Genomic DNA, 15583 nt, shown 5'->3' on the forward strand with positions numbered 1-15583 from the left:
TTAAGGAAGTAAGTTTGGTTCAGATTTTTTTTCCCTGTCTTGTTATATTTTTGCAAGAAATATTTCATTATTAATGTCAACATAATTCTAATTCTGAGGCTCCATACTTCTGGACTAAGGCATAATTCAACATTAATCATTTTGGTGGCTCATTAACTCTCAGAGTTCTAGTTTCTTCATAAAGATCCCAGACATAGGTAGGCAGGCCCCTGTGGTCATTGTCATTGGTCCATCATGTAATCATCAAGCCATATGTATCCAAGCCTACATGATCTCTTTAGGAACAGAAGTCCTGCTGCTTCCAGGCCCCAGTGCTTGGGAAACTGGACTTCATTTAAGGTTGGATCATTATACCTTGAGCCCGTCCCCCTTGACCATTGCCTGTGAGGTTTTGAAACCTGTGTTTTTGCTGGGGCAGTGGGAGAATGGAAAGTTACTGGGTAGTGCGGGGCTCAAATCTTTACCTCTGATGAGACCCACAGATCTGTGTTTCTTGTCTCAACTCAAAAGCTTTTCTCTTTTCCCAGAGGCCCTCCAAGACACCTAGTATAATCTATTCAACATCTTTTCAGTGCCCATCAGTTTTATAAGCAACAGAAAAAACAATGATTTCTGGCTGCTTCAGTTTTCAGCTCTGCAAAAATCCATGAGGCAAGAAATTTCAAAGCTCAACTACTTCCTCAACATGAGGGAGGAAAATAATATGAACAAACTCAATCAAATATTTTTAAAATAGTTGGGTGTAGAAATGTAAATTGTCTGGAGGGATCCTGATGAAACTTGATGGTGGTTGTCTCTGGGGAGTGTCAGTGAGTGCCTGGTGTGGGAGGCAGTCTCTGCGTTTACTGTGCTCTGTGGTATTGCTTGAGGCCTTTACATTGGTACATGTTATTTTTATGATGATAAAAAAGTTGAGATTATTTATTTGAAGAGATACAAATTATTTTTTCAATTCATTAACCATAAAACACTTTCCTCAACCAAAGTTTACCTACCTTAGATACTGATGTGATTTTATGGTTCAGAATGCTGAGTTCAGAAGTTAATTTGCCCCAGATTACACAATGGCAGAGTCAGGATTCGAACCCACAGCTGTCTTACACTTAGGTCCACGAATGCTCTTTTCCCTACTCCATGCTCTGTCCTCCAGGGCCAATTCATTCCACTACGTTCCTTTATTTCATTGCCCAAGTAATGAGGCCTGACAAACCCCCTTTATCAGGCCACACATCTATGCCAAATCCTTGAATACCAATAAATACCTGAAACCATGTTTCAAAATATATCATAAAATATAAATAAGAATGACACATAGTTCACCTGAAGTTCATACACAGCAGCAATGTACAGGGTTAACAGTAAAACACATGGGGGAAGTTTAACTTGAAATATTAGGCAAAGCCAGGCCTAAAGCAATGAAATAATAAACTTAGGAAAAATTTATTATACCTCTGAATATGTCATAACTGTGTATTTTGTTTATCTTTAGGTCAAATAAAATATCACATTATTAGCAAATAGCAAATTATGGGTTGCTGCCTATGGTTTGGTGGTTTGCTTAAGGAAACATTTGTGGTTGTTGAAAATTATTAAGAGTTTGTTTTTCATAGGATGCTATAGTTATACATGAAGTTTATGAGGAAGGAGCAGCAGCCAGAGATGGAAGACTTTGGGCTGGTGACCAGATATTAGAGGTATATGATTATGAATTTTATTTTATACCAATAAATATAGTTCCTTTACTGACCTAATGCACAGCTTATCTATTCACTATCTTCTACTCAATGATATCTGCACTTATTTCTCTCTCATTTAAGAAAACATGTACCTTTTTTTTCTGTTTTTAATGTACATTGAATAACTGTCAGAATCATCATGACATTATCAGTCAAAATCTACATGTGAAAACTTTTTAATTAAAAGTATAAGTTATGGTTTTATGATATTAATGTCAAGTGAGAGTGTGTAATATTATAGCTAGATATTTTTTTTGCCTCTCCATTACACCTTACTAAATTCTCTCCCAAAAGCACTTATACATAAACATGTACACCTGATATTTTAAAGACTTCACTGCAGCTTTAAGTATTATTTTCTCATTCCTAATCTTTAAGTCAAATGGAGATTCATGCCTTGCCACTCTTGTTTTCTAGTTGGTGAAAACATAGAATCTTTTCCCTTTAGGTGGTATATGGTACTTATTAAAAATTGAAATGCTTAACTTGCCTCTTTCAAATGGACTCTCATTTAGCAAAGGCGTTAAAGCCTTTTAAAAAGTGCCAAGGCAGGCAGTGTCTGAAAAGGGGAACGGATGAATGGAAAGTCAATGCCAGGCGTTCTGGTAGGTGGAACTAAAGAGCTTTTTCAATGGTGTGAAACCTTTAGGCAACATTTATTTCTTTCATTGGATGAATTTAATTGAACGGTTAACATTTTATGGTGGGCATGTGCATTTTTGCTTTGCAACTTTAATATAGCACGATATGAATGACATCATACTATTTTATATTTCCCTTTGGTGGTTCAAGTCCACCTCCCAAGATGAAACCAGAGATATAATTAAGGGCAGAAAATATAGGCAAGAAGGAGTTAAAAGAGAGACCAGGCTGACTGCAAATTAAATTCTGGGCGAGTTATAGGATTTCTCTGCAGGCCTTTACTGTGCTTTATCATTGGATTAGGACGTATTCCCAGTACATTCATTAAGGTACAAGTGTATGAGGTTAGAAAAATAAGCGAGGCCTCTTTGGGAACTGGCTGCTTTAGCATACAACACCATTTTTTAATGGTCAGGAATTTGGGGGTGTTTTTTCTCCCTAGATTTTCTAATTAACAGGTCATGTCATAATTGGCTTTATAAGATGAATGGATTGAATATTCAAAAGAGTAAAGATGCATAAATGCATTGATAGTTAAATGATTTGTGAGCCGACATATTATTCTATAGTGGTTACTGGAAACTAAATGTGTATGTTATCTCGATTGTGGCAATGGTTGCACAGGTATAAATCCACATAAATTAACAGTATAAATTGTACGCTTTATGTATAGTTTATTTCATAACAGTTATACCTCAATAAAATTTTTTTTAACTATATCTATTTGTATTGGATAGACACTCAACTGTAGCTGCTGACTTCCATAAAGTATATTCATGTTCAAGTGAGCACTCAGGACAGGTTAGCATGAAGAAAGCAAATTTTTTTAAGTAGAAGGAGAATTTGAAAGGTCAAATAAGTCATTTCTTGGCATCTAGCTGAATTATATTACCTAATATGGATGGATGGCCTCCACTTATCATTAAAGATGACCAGGACAGGATCTTTTCTTACCCTAAACAGGATCTAGTCCACAAGAAGATATAGTTAAGAAATATAACTCTCAGTTTGGACAAGCAGCATGTTTTCTTTCTAAGCCGCTTTAGACCCCACATTTGAACTTGTTCTAATTGTGGTTGCTGTCTAGAGATGCATAATAACACATGATCAACCTGTGGCCTGCAGGTTGCCTTGAGAAGAAGACAGGCCAGCTTTGGTGTGGTATATTTTGAGACCATGAAACAAAGCAACTCCACATCAGTGCTTTTGCAAACAATGGCCTTTCTGTTTACGAGGGTCCTCTGCATTGTGCACGCTGGCCTTCCATGGCTTTAATACTATCCTCATGTTAAATTTAGGGCAAGCCAGATTTTGCTTACAAAGATATAGTCCAATAATTTTTTAGCATGGCAAAATTTATAATTCTGTGATTAGCAGGGACTGTCTTCTTTCTGATTCTTCTTTTACAGTCTTTTCCTCCACTTACGTTACCTTTACTCCCATTATTCCTTTCTATTTTTGTGTTTGGGAGTAGAAAGAATAGAAAGCTAATGCCTGGATTTCCCTGTGGAATAAAGTAACGAGGAACTGCTCCCCTAGTTTGGTTATTCTTCCCACTTTTCCACTGGCCTGTTCTAGGGACGTGATACACTTCCACAGAGAACTAGGACTTCCTATGGCTCTTCTTCTCAAATAGGGAGCTCTCCTATTCCCACCCCTACCCCTCTACAATCAATGTTCTAAATAATGCATATAGTGCTTCTGTAAGGCACTTAAGGTAATACATAACTGCACAGCATTCTAGCCATACAGCAATATTTCTCTTAGGAGTATTATGCATTTAGCGGTATCTCTTGATGAGCAGAGAAGGAAATGAAAACTCTGAACTTGGAGATCACTTTGATTTGAACAGACATCTTGATGCTGGAATTTAGTATAAATTGCTTTTATAATATTAGAGTTTGATGCTTTTAATTAAATGTATAATTGTTAGGGCCTTTCAAAAGATGTTTTAGAGGCTTAGACAATTCACCTTCAATCCATGGAGGTAACTTTTTTCCAACTGAGTAACAGAAGTGGTCTTGTGTGCCATCTATTGGAATACAGGAGAATCATCAGCTCAGACCACATTTTCTAGAGACACTGTTTTTCCCTTTGTTCTGTGGTTTTACCTCACAAACAAGGAGAGTGCATTCATGGACCTAAAGTAACAGTGAATGCTGATGCTAAGAGAAATCAGCCCTGATGGCAGTTACTTCAATTCCTTGTAAAATGTAAACTTTGAACTTATAGTGAGTTTAACTATGTGCCAAGCCCTGTGCCAAATGCATTACAGGGTTTATTTCATTTAATCCTCATAAGATTAAATATTATTACCATTATTATCTCCAATTCACAGATGATACAGTAGAAGCTTAGCTTGAGGAATTTACATAAGGTTTCACGTACTTTAGGTGATCTTGGATGCCGTTGGAAATACTGGTCCCTCATTTCTTCTGGCCTGTTCTGAAGTAGTTGTGATGTCAGCAATTAAAAGTGAGGATGTCAAATTCAGTAAGCAAACTGAGTCTAAAAATGCTGACAAAACACCAATATTTATTTCCCTCGACCTCAGTTAAATGAGCCAGTTAGTCCCAGCTCTCTCTCTCGTCAAATCCATAGTAAAGTTCAAGCTGTGCAAAATTGCATGATCATGGGTACTTTTTTGGAGTTGGGGAGTATAAGGGTCACCTCCTTTATATTTGAAGCAGCTACAATTGCTAATGGTCACTACCTGTGTGCTTTGGAAATGGCTGGACATTTCTAGAGGTTATTCACTGGCTGGATCTAGGAGCCCCAGCAAACAGAGCAGGCAGAGAGGCCCCTGCTGTCAGCAACCCATCTTGGATGCCCATTGTTCCAGGTTAATGGGGTTGATCTGAGGAGCGCCTGCCACGAAGAAGCCATCACAGCCCTGAGACAGACCCCCCAGAAGGTACGACTGGTCGTGTATAGAGATGAGGCACACTACAGGGACGAGGAGAACTTGGAGATTTTCCCTGTAGACCTGCAGAAGAAGACCGGCCGAGGACTGGGCCTGAGCATCGTTGGGAAAAGGTAAAAAAAAAATGCTGCGCAAGTCAGGATTGATTGGTCTTTTTCCCTCAGATTTCTAGGAACTAATGCCTATAAACAATGAAGGATAAAGCCTAGTATAAACTAATAATATGATTTCTAAAATTAACACATTTATGAATATTTGAACAACATAGGTCATATTTCTGAGCAATATTTTACAAAAAAAAAAGTCATATCAAGATAAAACTCTAAACCCAATCAACCTAGACTGTTCAGACTTATTTCCATATAGAGTAAGAATAGTCACTTAGATCTGAGGTCTGAATGGGGTTAGTTAAATCAACGATACCCAGGAAACAACTAATACCAAAAGATATATTTATGCACTCTTGGGTTAAAAAAAATGTGCTCTGCTATAGAGTACCATGTTAATTTCATACTATGTTACTAAAACTAGTTGAGGAGTTACTAAAACTAGGTGAATAGACATAGTTGAGGGACACAAATTCTTTATGACGATAATTTTCTATTCAGAAAGATGTCACAAAATTATAGCTTGTACCAAAAATGAAGGTAGATCCTGGTGGCTAGGCTGTTCTTTTGAAGTCTATATTGCTTACCCATATGATGGGAATTACAGTAATTGTCCTAGGTGATATTAGTGGATTTCTCTTGCAATAAATTAGGTAATACCTTGAAACTGCAATTCTAGCTTCCATGGTTTACTGGCCTTAGATATATGGTGTGGGTTTATTCCAACAGGTTGCAGGATTTTCAGATGACACTATAATATGGTCTCAAAGGGTTTTACCATCTTCTTAGGAAGAATTCAAGTTGGTTTTACATATATTATGTCATGTGCCCTCACAGACCTCTGATAACTAGCCTAGTGCTTTTTTCTAGCAGTCCAAGCTGTTATTAAAATAAAAATGTTAGCTACCATATTTTGAGCACTGATTTTCATGGTCTTGTTTTTTACTTCGGCACCATAAAACCATCACCCTGAAAATGCGTTACAAAACAAATAGGCAGAGACTCATATTTCTAAACAAAATTAGTGCACATCTGGGTGCAGAGCAACTGAAAGAGGCTATGCGGAAGTTCGCTTTCTTGTTGTGACACGTACATGTGCCTAGGAGACTCCACTGAGAATATTTCCTCGTAGTCGTTTGATGAAATAATCTTCAAATACTAGTATATCAGATCGAGTTTTTAAGGAACATTCCTTCGCACAAAAACGTTCCATTGTAAAGGATCAGATGTGTAAGCTCTCAAAATTTACAATTCTTTGACTAGTAATTCTATGAGTAGGGATTTATCCTAGAAATGTGCTTGTAGATATGTTATTCATTGCACCTTATTTGCAATAGCTAAAGAATGGAAATAACCTATGTGTCCATCAATACTTATAAGTGAAATTAAGGAACATCTGTAGAATAGTATGCAGCCATAAAAAATAAAATAAAATAAAAAATAAAATAAAATAAAATAAAATAAAATAAAATAAAGAAACAATGAAGAAGCTCTCCAAGTGCCAATAAGGACTAATTGCCAAAGTGTATTAAGTTAAAAAAAAAAAGCAAAGTTAAAGAAAACAAAACTGGAGGGAAATGGGAGTGTGTATCTGCATGTATATCCATTCACACACATGTGCACTATACACACATGGATTTCTTGTGTAAACACAGAATGTCCCTTGAAGATACCCAAGAAATAGGTAGCATTGCTTACCTGTGAGAAGGGAACTTGGAGACTGGGGAACAGAGGTGAGAGGGAAACTTTTCAAGGTCTCTCCTTTTTAACTTCTAGAATTTTGAGGCATCCATTTATTTATTCATCCAATAAATATAATTAAAACCTTAAAATAATGTCAGGAAAAGAGAGTGTGAGAGACTAGAAAATTACAAGCTAAAAATTGAACTGATCTCTAAGGAAGCAGCCTGTACGTTTTAGAGTACTTAACTCCACTTTTTAAAGTGAATTTGTATTTCATTTCACTAAAATTATCCTCTTGCAGAAATTATGCCTGTGGGTCAATAAAACGAATATTACAATAGGCAGCAAAAATAGGCATAAACTATATAAAGTGTGACCACTCTGAGGTTTATCATTTGGGAAGTTAGTAGATATTATTGGATTAGATGGCTTCGTAGGGCCCTTCTTCCAAGTTTTAGGACTTAGTGAATCTATACAGAATATCAATAATCTGAAATATATTAAAGGAACATTAAGTTGTACCAGTACCCTTCTTTTGGTGTTCACAGAAATGGAAGCGGAGTGTTTATTTCTGACATCGTGAAAGGTGGAGCTGCAGACCTTGATGGAAGATTGATTCAGGGAGATCAGATCTTATCTGTGAATGGAGAGGACGTGAGAAATGCCTCACAGGAGACAGTGGCCACTATCCTCAAGGTGAGTCCATAGGCTGCTTTCTGTCTCGTTGGCACAACGGAAGTCTGGTGGGAACAGTTCTGATCTAGCTGGGTTGTAAAATGGGTTGGCTGTTATGCCGACTCTAGTTTTTACCTGAGATCTAATCCCTGACTATTTTAACCAACCAGGAATAGCTTTAAAAGAAAGCTGTTATATTGACTAGCAAGATTGAAGAGAACCCTGCTTTGGGGTTGCTAAGCTATATTTTCATTCTTGTGAAAATTCCAAGTATCCACAGTTGTCTTCTAAATGCATTTGATGGGATGGGCTCTCCTGGAGTAACAAAATTTATCCCCCTCCCTCTAGGGCTGTCAGGGAGCATATTACTGTGGATACATCAAATCCAGCTTTTATGGCCTGGAGAAATGTTAAAAACTATCTAGACCGATTCCTCCAATTTCACAAGTGAAGTTTGAAAAGTAGAATGGTGTTCTCAAGATCACAACGCTCTGCTTGAGTGGTTTTCCTACCACCCAGGCTGTCTCTCCCTGAAGCTGTAGAGATGCCAAGGTTCAAAATTCACTTCCAAGTGTCTCTGCCACATGGACCCTACCCTCCTTTGGAGGAAACTGGTTAATAAAAATTCTTATAAATTTCCATTCAGCTATAACCAGGTGCATTTTATTTTGTTTCACGAATAGCTGTGGAAGCTTTTGCAAAGACAAATGAATTTTTTGTTTCTTTTAAAATCCTGATTTTCTAATATAGTCAACTATCAATGATTACTCAAGAGAGGATTTGTATTTGTAGATTACTTCTATCTTTGATTTTTCTGTCTTCCTTTTCACCATTTTTCCTTAGTTATTTCACTGACCATTAGGAAGGAAAAGGAAAAGAGGTGAATTCAAATGTAGTCCTTTAACAGGTTTAAAGAAGGTATGAAGTCATGAGATGAATACCATTGATACATTTTGTTATTTTGTATGATTTTTTGGTTACTGAATTTCCTGTTTGCCTATAGTGTTCATCACCCATTTACGATTCTTGGCCACAGAGATGAGAGGAAGCTCTGCTGTGATAATTTAGAACATAAATGCTTCTGTTTTTTCACTTCTTTTCTTTTGTTCCTAAGTGTGCACAGGGGCTTGTGCAGCTAGAGATTGGAAGGCTCCGAGCTGGTTCCTGGACCTCCTCGAGGAAGACATCACGGAACAGTCAGGTTGTGATGGCTTCCTGTCAGACTGACTCACTCACCTGTCCCCATTGGGAGGAAGTTCCTCATTTCATAAATGATTATTCGGAAATATTGTGTAATATACAAAATAGTCACAATACCAAGTTCAGTGTATTTTAATGTGTTTGAAATAAAAATGAATGGTGGGATGGAAATTCATTAATCCCTAGATTTTTCTCTCCTTTATTGCCTGCAAATGTTTTCTTAGGACCACTTTTCTCCCCCCGCTATTAGTTCTATATTGCCTAAGCATGCATGTACACAGCTGTGTTTATTTTAAAAAAAAAAGAAAGAAGCAACATCTGGTGGCAATTTGACCCTCATTAGCACAACATTGTTCTATTCATTCAATTAAATATTGCTATAAAGTTAACTTGTGAATAGCCACTCACACATGCTGAGGGCAATTAATGCTATATTCCTAGGAGAACGAAATATGAGGGTTTCTCCTGTGGGAGGGAGGACTAATGGGTGATGTTTTGTGGTTAGCAAACATCTATGTTTATTTGCAAGGCTGATGTAAGTGCCACTTTTTTTTTTTTAACAAAGTATATTTTACTGTTTTTTTTTTTGTAATGGCTGAGAAAAATCACAATGGTAGACTATATGTTTAGTCCCATTTGATATATAATAAAACTTTAGAAACTTATATGTTACTATTCCCCTTTGTAGGTTATAGATGGACCTGTGTTTTGAGGTTAAAAGCATGACTTTTGGTCCCCTCTCTGGTTGTTTTAGGCTTACAGCCTTTCCAAGGCCTTTGTTCAGAAGATGCTCTGATGTTGTGGTTAGCACTCAGGTGCTTCTGGAATGCTATTCGCTGTCTCCTTTGCCTTATTGGTGTTAGAAAATGAGTCAAGAAAAATACCATTGTCAGATATATCACAGACTAGCTGGCTTGTCTAAGAGATTCCTCAAAGCAGTCAAACCCAATACACATCATGTTAAGAACTTTTTTTTTTTTTTCCGCATTTCTGGCTAATGTAGTGGGCAGCAAATATCATGTGTACTAAGACACAATGCTGCAACAGGATTCTAGGAGTGAATAATTGGTGATGATTCTGACCAGACTTGTATCAACAGTGGCAACTTAAGATGCAAAATATTTTTCTCAGCTCTTCCTTACTGGAAGATTTGTTTGTTGATTGATTTTATTAAAGCCTCATTGTGCACAGGAGGTTAGAATGCAGAATGAGTAACACTGGAGGTAACATTTTTTCTTCCTGGAGCATACATAAGGGCTACACAGAGGAGGTTCCATCAGGTCTTACTCCAAAAGAAGTTCGATAGATTGAAAGAGGGAGAAGCCATCCCAGACAGAGAACGTAGCCTATGCCAAGGTACACAGGGTTGCAAGGAATTTCAATGTTTTAAGAAAAGTTTGGACCGGCAGGTGAGGTGGTGAGTAGAACTGGATTTCTGTCCTTGAAGTGATTAATAAAGTTCACAGGTTAAATACAGTGCTAACAAATTTAAGAGCTCTGTCATTAAATGACAGCAAAACCACAATTACCATTTATCTGGTATATAAATGTGAGCTATTATAGTTTGAAAACCAGGGACAAAGAATCTTCTTTAATTTCACCTTCTTGCACAGAATTTTTATTTCAGAGGGTAGAAGTTTAATTCAGTTTTAGGAAAAACATTAAATATATTTTACTTTGTCCTTAAAATTGTGGCTGAGGTGATATAAGAGTTCTGCACTGATATTTCGCTAGTTGGGAGAATGCTTGCAGCTGGCAGTGTAAAGGAAATGTTCTTCATCATCGTAAATTCAAGACTAGCTCAGGACCCTCTAGGGGTACAGATTTCTTTCTGAGAAATTATAAAATAGGGAGATAGATGCCTTCTTTGGGGCCAAGGAGAATTTTAACTTGTTGACTTGGGCTAGAGAAAGTGGGTTCATTAAGAGAGATCTTCTAGCTTTGGGGTCACCAAGCCCCTTCTTTCAAAATGTCTTTTCCCAACAACCAGGAACAAGTAAGAATCTGTTCTGCAGAGGAAAGTGTATAATAGAGGAAACACTTGAGAAGTCTTTTCCTCAGATAACTGAGGGAACACTGCCCGGCAAGGTCCATATTTATAAAGGCCTTGGCAAACACATTGTTCTGAGATTGTTTTAGGCAAAAGTTATAATATGCTGTATTTCCTCGATTCTAAGTAGTTTTCTATTATAGCACCATTGATTTAAATCATATCCTTTCAGGAAAAAATATATAAGTATTCTTTTAAATGTATACATTAATCATGAAATGTACTAATGTCTGTAACTACTTCGAAATGAATTTTTTTTAAAGATCAATGAAGTGATAAATAGATGAATGAATGTGTGAAAAGGACAGTATAGCAAAATATTAATTGTAGAGTCGAGGTGTTGTGTGTATGAATGTCTACTGTATAATTCTTTTAACTTTCTCTTTATGTTTGAAAAATTTTAAAATATTAAACAATTTTCATCCTAGAACTAAGAAAGTGGATCATAATATAATCTATCAGGTGATAATTGTAGTCTTAGGTTTAGCTTAAAAATTTGAGGCAATTAGACATAACCTATATAATTTGGAAGAAAAAACTTCTTTATTCGTTATCGGTGATATGGTGTTCTGCATTGGAAAGGTCCTTTGTTATGTATATGATTTTCACTAATAGCAGTGGAGAAAATTTTAGATAAGATTGTGCTAGGGTGGTAAGAGAGTGGGTATGGATCATTTTTGTTTTTTAGCCTCTTCAGAATTTTCTATTATTCAGTAATTAAAATACTAAGTATGAATTTTTAAGACCAAGTCAGTGTTGCAGCACAGTTGACCTCTGGGTTTCCTTCTTAGGGATGTCAGCGTAGCACGCACAGCAGCTTTCATCCTTCCCTCGCGCCTGTCATCACCAGCCTGCAAAACCTGGTCGGCACAAAAAGAGCTTCGGATCCTTCCCCCCAAAATTCAGGTATTTCTTGGACATGCTTCAAGCAACCATCCATTTACCCAATTTTTTAAAATGTCAGTATTTTCTGAAAAAAAAAACTTATCACCTTTAATTAAAATATTTTTAAATCTTTGAACTTGGCCACATTTGCCCCAAGCTTTCTAAAAGGCCTGTTCTAAAAGAAGTAAAGCCATAAAGATTCAATTTTGGAATGTGCCTTTAACTTTACACCAATCACATGAAAAGCAGAAAAGCGGAAATCTAAAGTGCTTCCTAAAGTAAAACCGTTTACAAAGAAAAAATTTAAAAATTGCAGGTCACTCAAGGAAAGTCAGAAGTGCATGTGCCACTGAGGTGGGGCATGGCAAGGGTCTTTTTAAGTCTTTCCTTGGGTAGAGGGTTATCTGTGATTAAGGCAGAAAAATGTACAGTGAAACACGAATGGCTCACCCTCCAAACCATTTAATCACCATATTCCAGGCAGCTACTGCTACAGTCCATCAGCTTCTGTCAGACCAAATGATTATGGCCACATCTGTCTCAGACAGGGAGGACGTCTTTGAAGTAGAAGATACAGCCCCTGATCAGTGGCTGCTGGTTTGGATTTTAAGAAAGGGTATAAAGCCTGCTTGCTTCGCTGTTATCTGTTGAAAGGCCTAGAAAATGATACCATTCTCATGAGACAATATTAGATCTTAAATATGTTAACTCTTAATTTTAGAAAGTTAATTATGTTGCTTTATTATTTGTAGCCACAGATGTGAGACCAAGGACTGTTGAGATAAACAGGGTAAGTTAGTTATTTTGCTATTTTTCTGGTTTGTGTAGGATTTGCATAAAATGTACATTTCCTTTTAATACAATTTGTTAGATTGTTAGTGTGCTCTTTTAAGTTACTGAACAAATATGTGGTCTATGTAACATGAACAGACTTAGAAAAATATAGTAAAACACGTAGGACCACTGCAAATTTTTTGGAACAAATTTTTTACTACATTTTGTGCCTATACTTAGAGATTTACAAAACAAAAAATGATATCTTGTTAGACATACTCTTTCTTGTAGCTTTTTTTCACTGTAAAGCATGAACTTTTAGCCCTGCCAATAAGTATTTTTTGAGAGCATAAAGCATGATTTTTATTGATTACATAATATTCCATCATTTGAATGTGCTGTAATTTCCTTAACTAGCTTCCCCTTATAAAACAATTAGCACATTTAACAGCTTTTGCTCTTTTTTTTTATGATTAGTTTCAAGTATACAGTACACATGCTAGATATTTATTTTATAAACCATTCCCCTTAATTGCTCTTTCGCTCCTCTGGCTCTCCATCTAGCCATTACATTAATGCTAAACTAACTGCATTCCCTATGCTGTGCTCCCCATCCCCGTGACCATCTATCAACTCCTAATTTGTACTTCTTTAATCCTTCACTCCTTTTCACCCAGCCTCCCAACCCCTTTGGCAGTCACCAGATTGTCCTCTATTTGTGAGTTTGTTTTTGATTGCTTTGTTCCTTTTGTTCCTTAGATTCCGTGTATAAGTGAAATCATGTGGTATTTATCTTTCTCTGTCTGCCTTATTTCACTCAGCATAATAACCTCTAGGTCCATCCATGTTGTTGAAAATAGTAGGATTTCTTTTTTTTTTTTAAATGGCTGAGTAATATTCCATTGTATATATGAACCATAACTTCTTTATCCAGTCGTCTGTTGATGGGCATTTAGGTTGCCTCCATATCTTGGCTATTATAAATTGTGCTACTAGAGTAGTGGTTAACACATCTGCTTTACACGCAAAAGATCCTGGGTTCGACCCCCAGTGGAGCCATGGCCCATACCCCGGGTGCGCCAGGCCCCAGGGTGTACGCCACAGGCATGTGAGAGGAGACGCCCCACCTTCAGAGATCCAGTTCTTAAGGGGAGATGGCAACATCCATAGGTCAGGGGTGGAAGTGGGGAGGGGATAGATAGATAGATAGATAGATAGACAGACAGACAGACAGACAGACAGACAGACAGATAAATTGTGCTGCCATGAATATAATGGTGCATAGATCTTTATGAATTATCGTTTTGGTTTTCTTTGGATAAATAACCGGAAAGTGCAATTGCTGGGTGAAAAGGTATATCCATTTTTAATTTTTTGAGAAACCTCCAGACTGTTTTCCATAGTGTCCGTACCAATTTGCAATCCCTCCAACAATGTATGAGAGTTGCATTTTCTCCACATCTTCACCAACACTTGTTCTTTGATTTATTGATGATAGCCATTCTGATGGTGTGAGGTGATATCTCATTGTGCTTTTAATTTGCATTTCTCTGATGATTAGTGACCTGGAGCATCTTTTCATATGTCTATGGGCCATCTGTATTTCTTCTTTGGAGAAATATCTTCAGGTCTTCTGCCTATTTTTAAATTTGTTTTGCTGTTGTTAAGTTGTATGAATTCTTTATATATTTTGGATATTAACCTCTTACCAGGTGTATCATAAGCAAATACCTTCTCCCATTCAGTCGATTGTGTTTTCGTTTTGTTGGTGGTTTCCTTTACTGTACAAAAGCTTTTTAGTTGGATGTAGTCCTATTTATTTTTTCTTTTGTTTCCCTTGCCCAAGGAGATATATTTGAAAAGAAATTACTGTTAGCAATATCAGAGTTTACTGCCTGTTTTCTTCTAGAAGTTTTATGATTTGGGGGTCTTACATTTAAGTCTTTAATCCATTTTGAATCTCTTCTTGTATATGGTGTAAGAAGGTGGTCCAGTTTCTTTCTTTTTTCTTTCTTTTTTTTTGCTTGTATCTGTCCAATTTTCCCAGCACCATTTATTGAAGAGACTATCTTTACCCCATTGTATGTTCTTGCCTCCTTCGTGATATATTAAGTGGGCTTATAGGCGTGGATTTATTCTCTTCCATTGATCAATGTATCTGTGTTTATGCCAGTACCATGCTGTTTTGATTACTGTAGGCTTGTAGTATGGTTTGATATCAGGTAGTGTGATACCTCCAACTTTGTTCTTTTTTCTCAAGATTGCCATGGTTTTTATGGTTCCATATAAATTTTAGGATTATTTGTTCTAGCTCTCTGAAAAATTTTTGCTGTCTTTTAAAGCAAAATACCTTTGTATTTTCTTTTTTGTTCATATCATGGGTGATTTCCTCAGGATTAACTCCTAGAAGTGAAATTGTAGAGTCAAAAGCCATACTTGTTGTTAAAGACTTTTAAGTCTATGGCTATGCTACCCTGAACAAGCCCGATCCCATCTGATCTCGGAAGCTAAGCAGGGTCAGGCCTGGCTAGTACTTGGATGGGAGACCACCTAGGAAGACCAGGTGTTGCAGGCATAAAAATAAATAAATAAATAAATAAATAAATGAATGATAAGAGATTATAAGATGACAAGGTCCTTGCAATCTGTGAGGTCAAAGGGTTGCTCTAAAAAAAAAAAAAAAGACTTTTATGCATATTGCTAAATTGTCCTCCTCAGAAGATTGCATAAGATGCATTTCAGTAAATTTGTCAAGTCCTGAATTTCAAACTCCTGGTGTGATATCCAGAATATTAGGAAGTAGACTTCTATTTCAATGACATTGACCAATAAATTTGGGATTCAAGAAGTCATAAAAAAATATGACATTGTTTTAATCATAGTTCAACTATAATAATGTGATATCCAG

At 36.6% G+C, this 15583-nt stretch overlaps 1 protein-coding gene and 1 non-coding gene across 7 annotated transcripts in view; both read left to right on the plus strand.

Moving 5' to 3' along the window:
- PATJ (PATJ crumbs cell polarity complex component) overlaps positions 1 to 15583 on the plus strand; it is a 287089-nt gene that overhangs the window by 245449 nt on the left and 26057 nt on the right. For all 6 annotated transcript variants that reach the window (XM_039887878.1, XM_039887926.1, XM_039887916.1 and 3 more), the window contains 6 exons: positions 1611 to 1694; positions 5221 to 5414; positions 7640 to 7787; positions 8881 to 8967; positions 11808 to 11922; positions 12654 to 12691. In XM_039887878.1, the coding sequence (XP_039743812.1) occupies positions 1611 to 1694; positions 5221 to 5414; positions 7640 to 7787; positions 8881 to 8967; positions 11808 to 11922; positions 12654 to 12691 (666 nt within the window). The remainder of the gene's footprint in view (positions 1 to 1610; positions 1695 to 5220; positions 5415 to 7639; positions 7788 to 8880; positions 8968 to 11807; positions 11923 to 12653; positions 12692 to 15583) is intronic.
- On the plus strand, positions 15132 to 15250 carry LOC120581361 (5S ribosomal RNA). The gene has a single exon (XR_005647250.1). It is a non-coding gene; the product is annotated as a 5S ribosomal RNA (ribosomal RNA).

This window comes from Pteropus medius, unplaced genomic scaffold (genome assembly GCF_902729225.1).
Source record: "Pteropus medius unplaced genomic scaffold, Ma_sr-lr_union100, whole genome shotgun sequence".
Taxonomy (NCBI): domain Eukaryota; kingdom Metazoa; phylum Chordata; class Mammalia; order Chiroptera; family Pteropodidae; genus Pteropus; species Pteropus medius.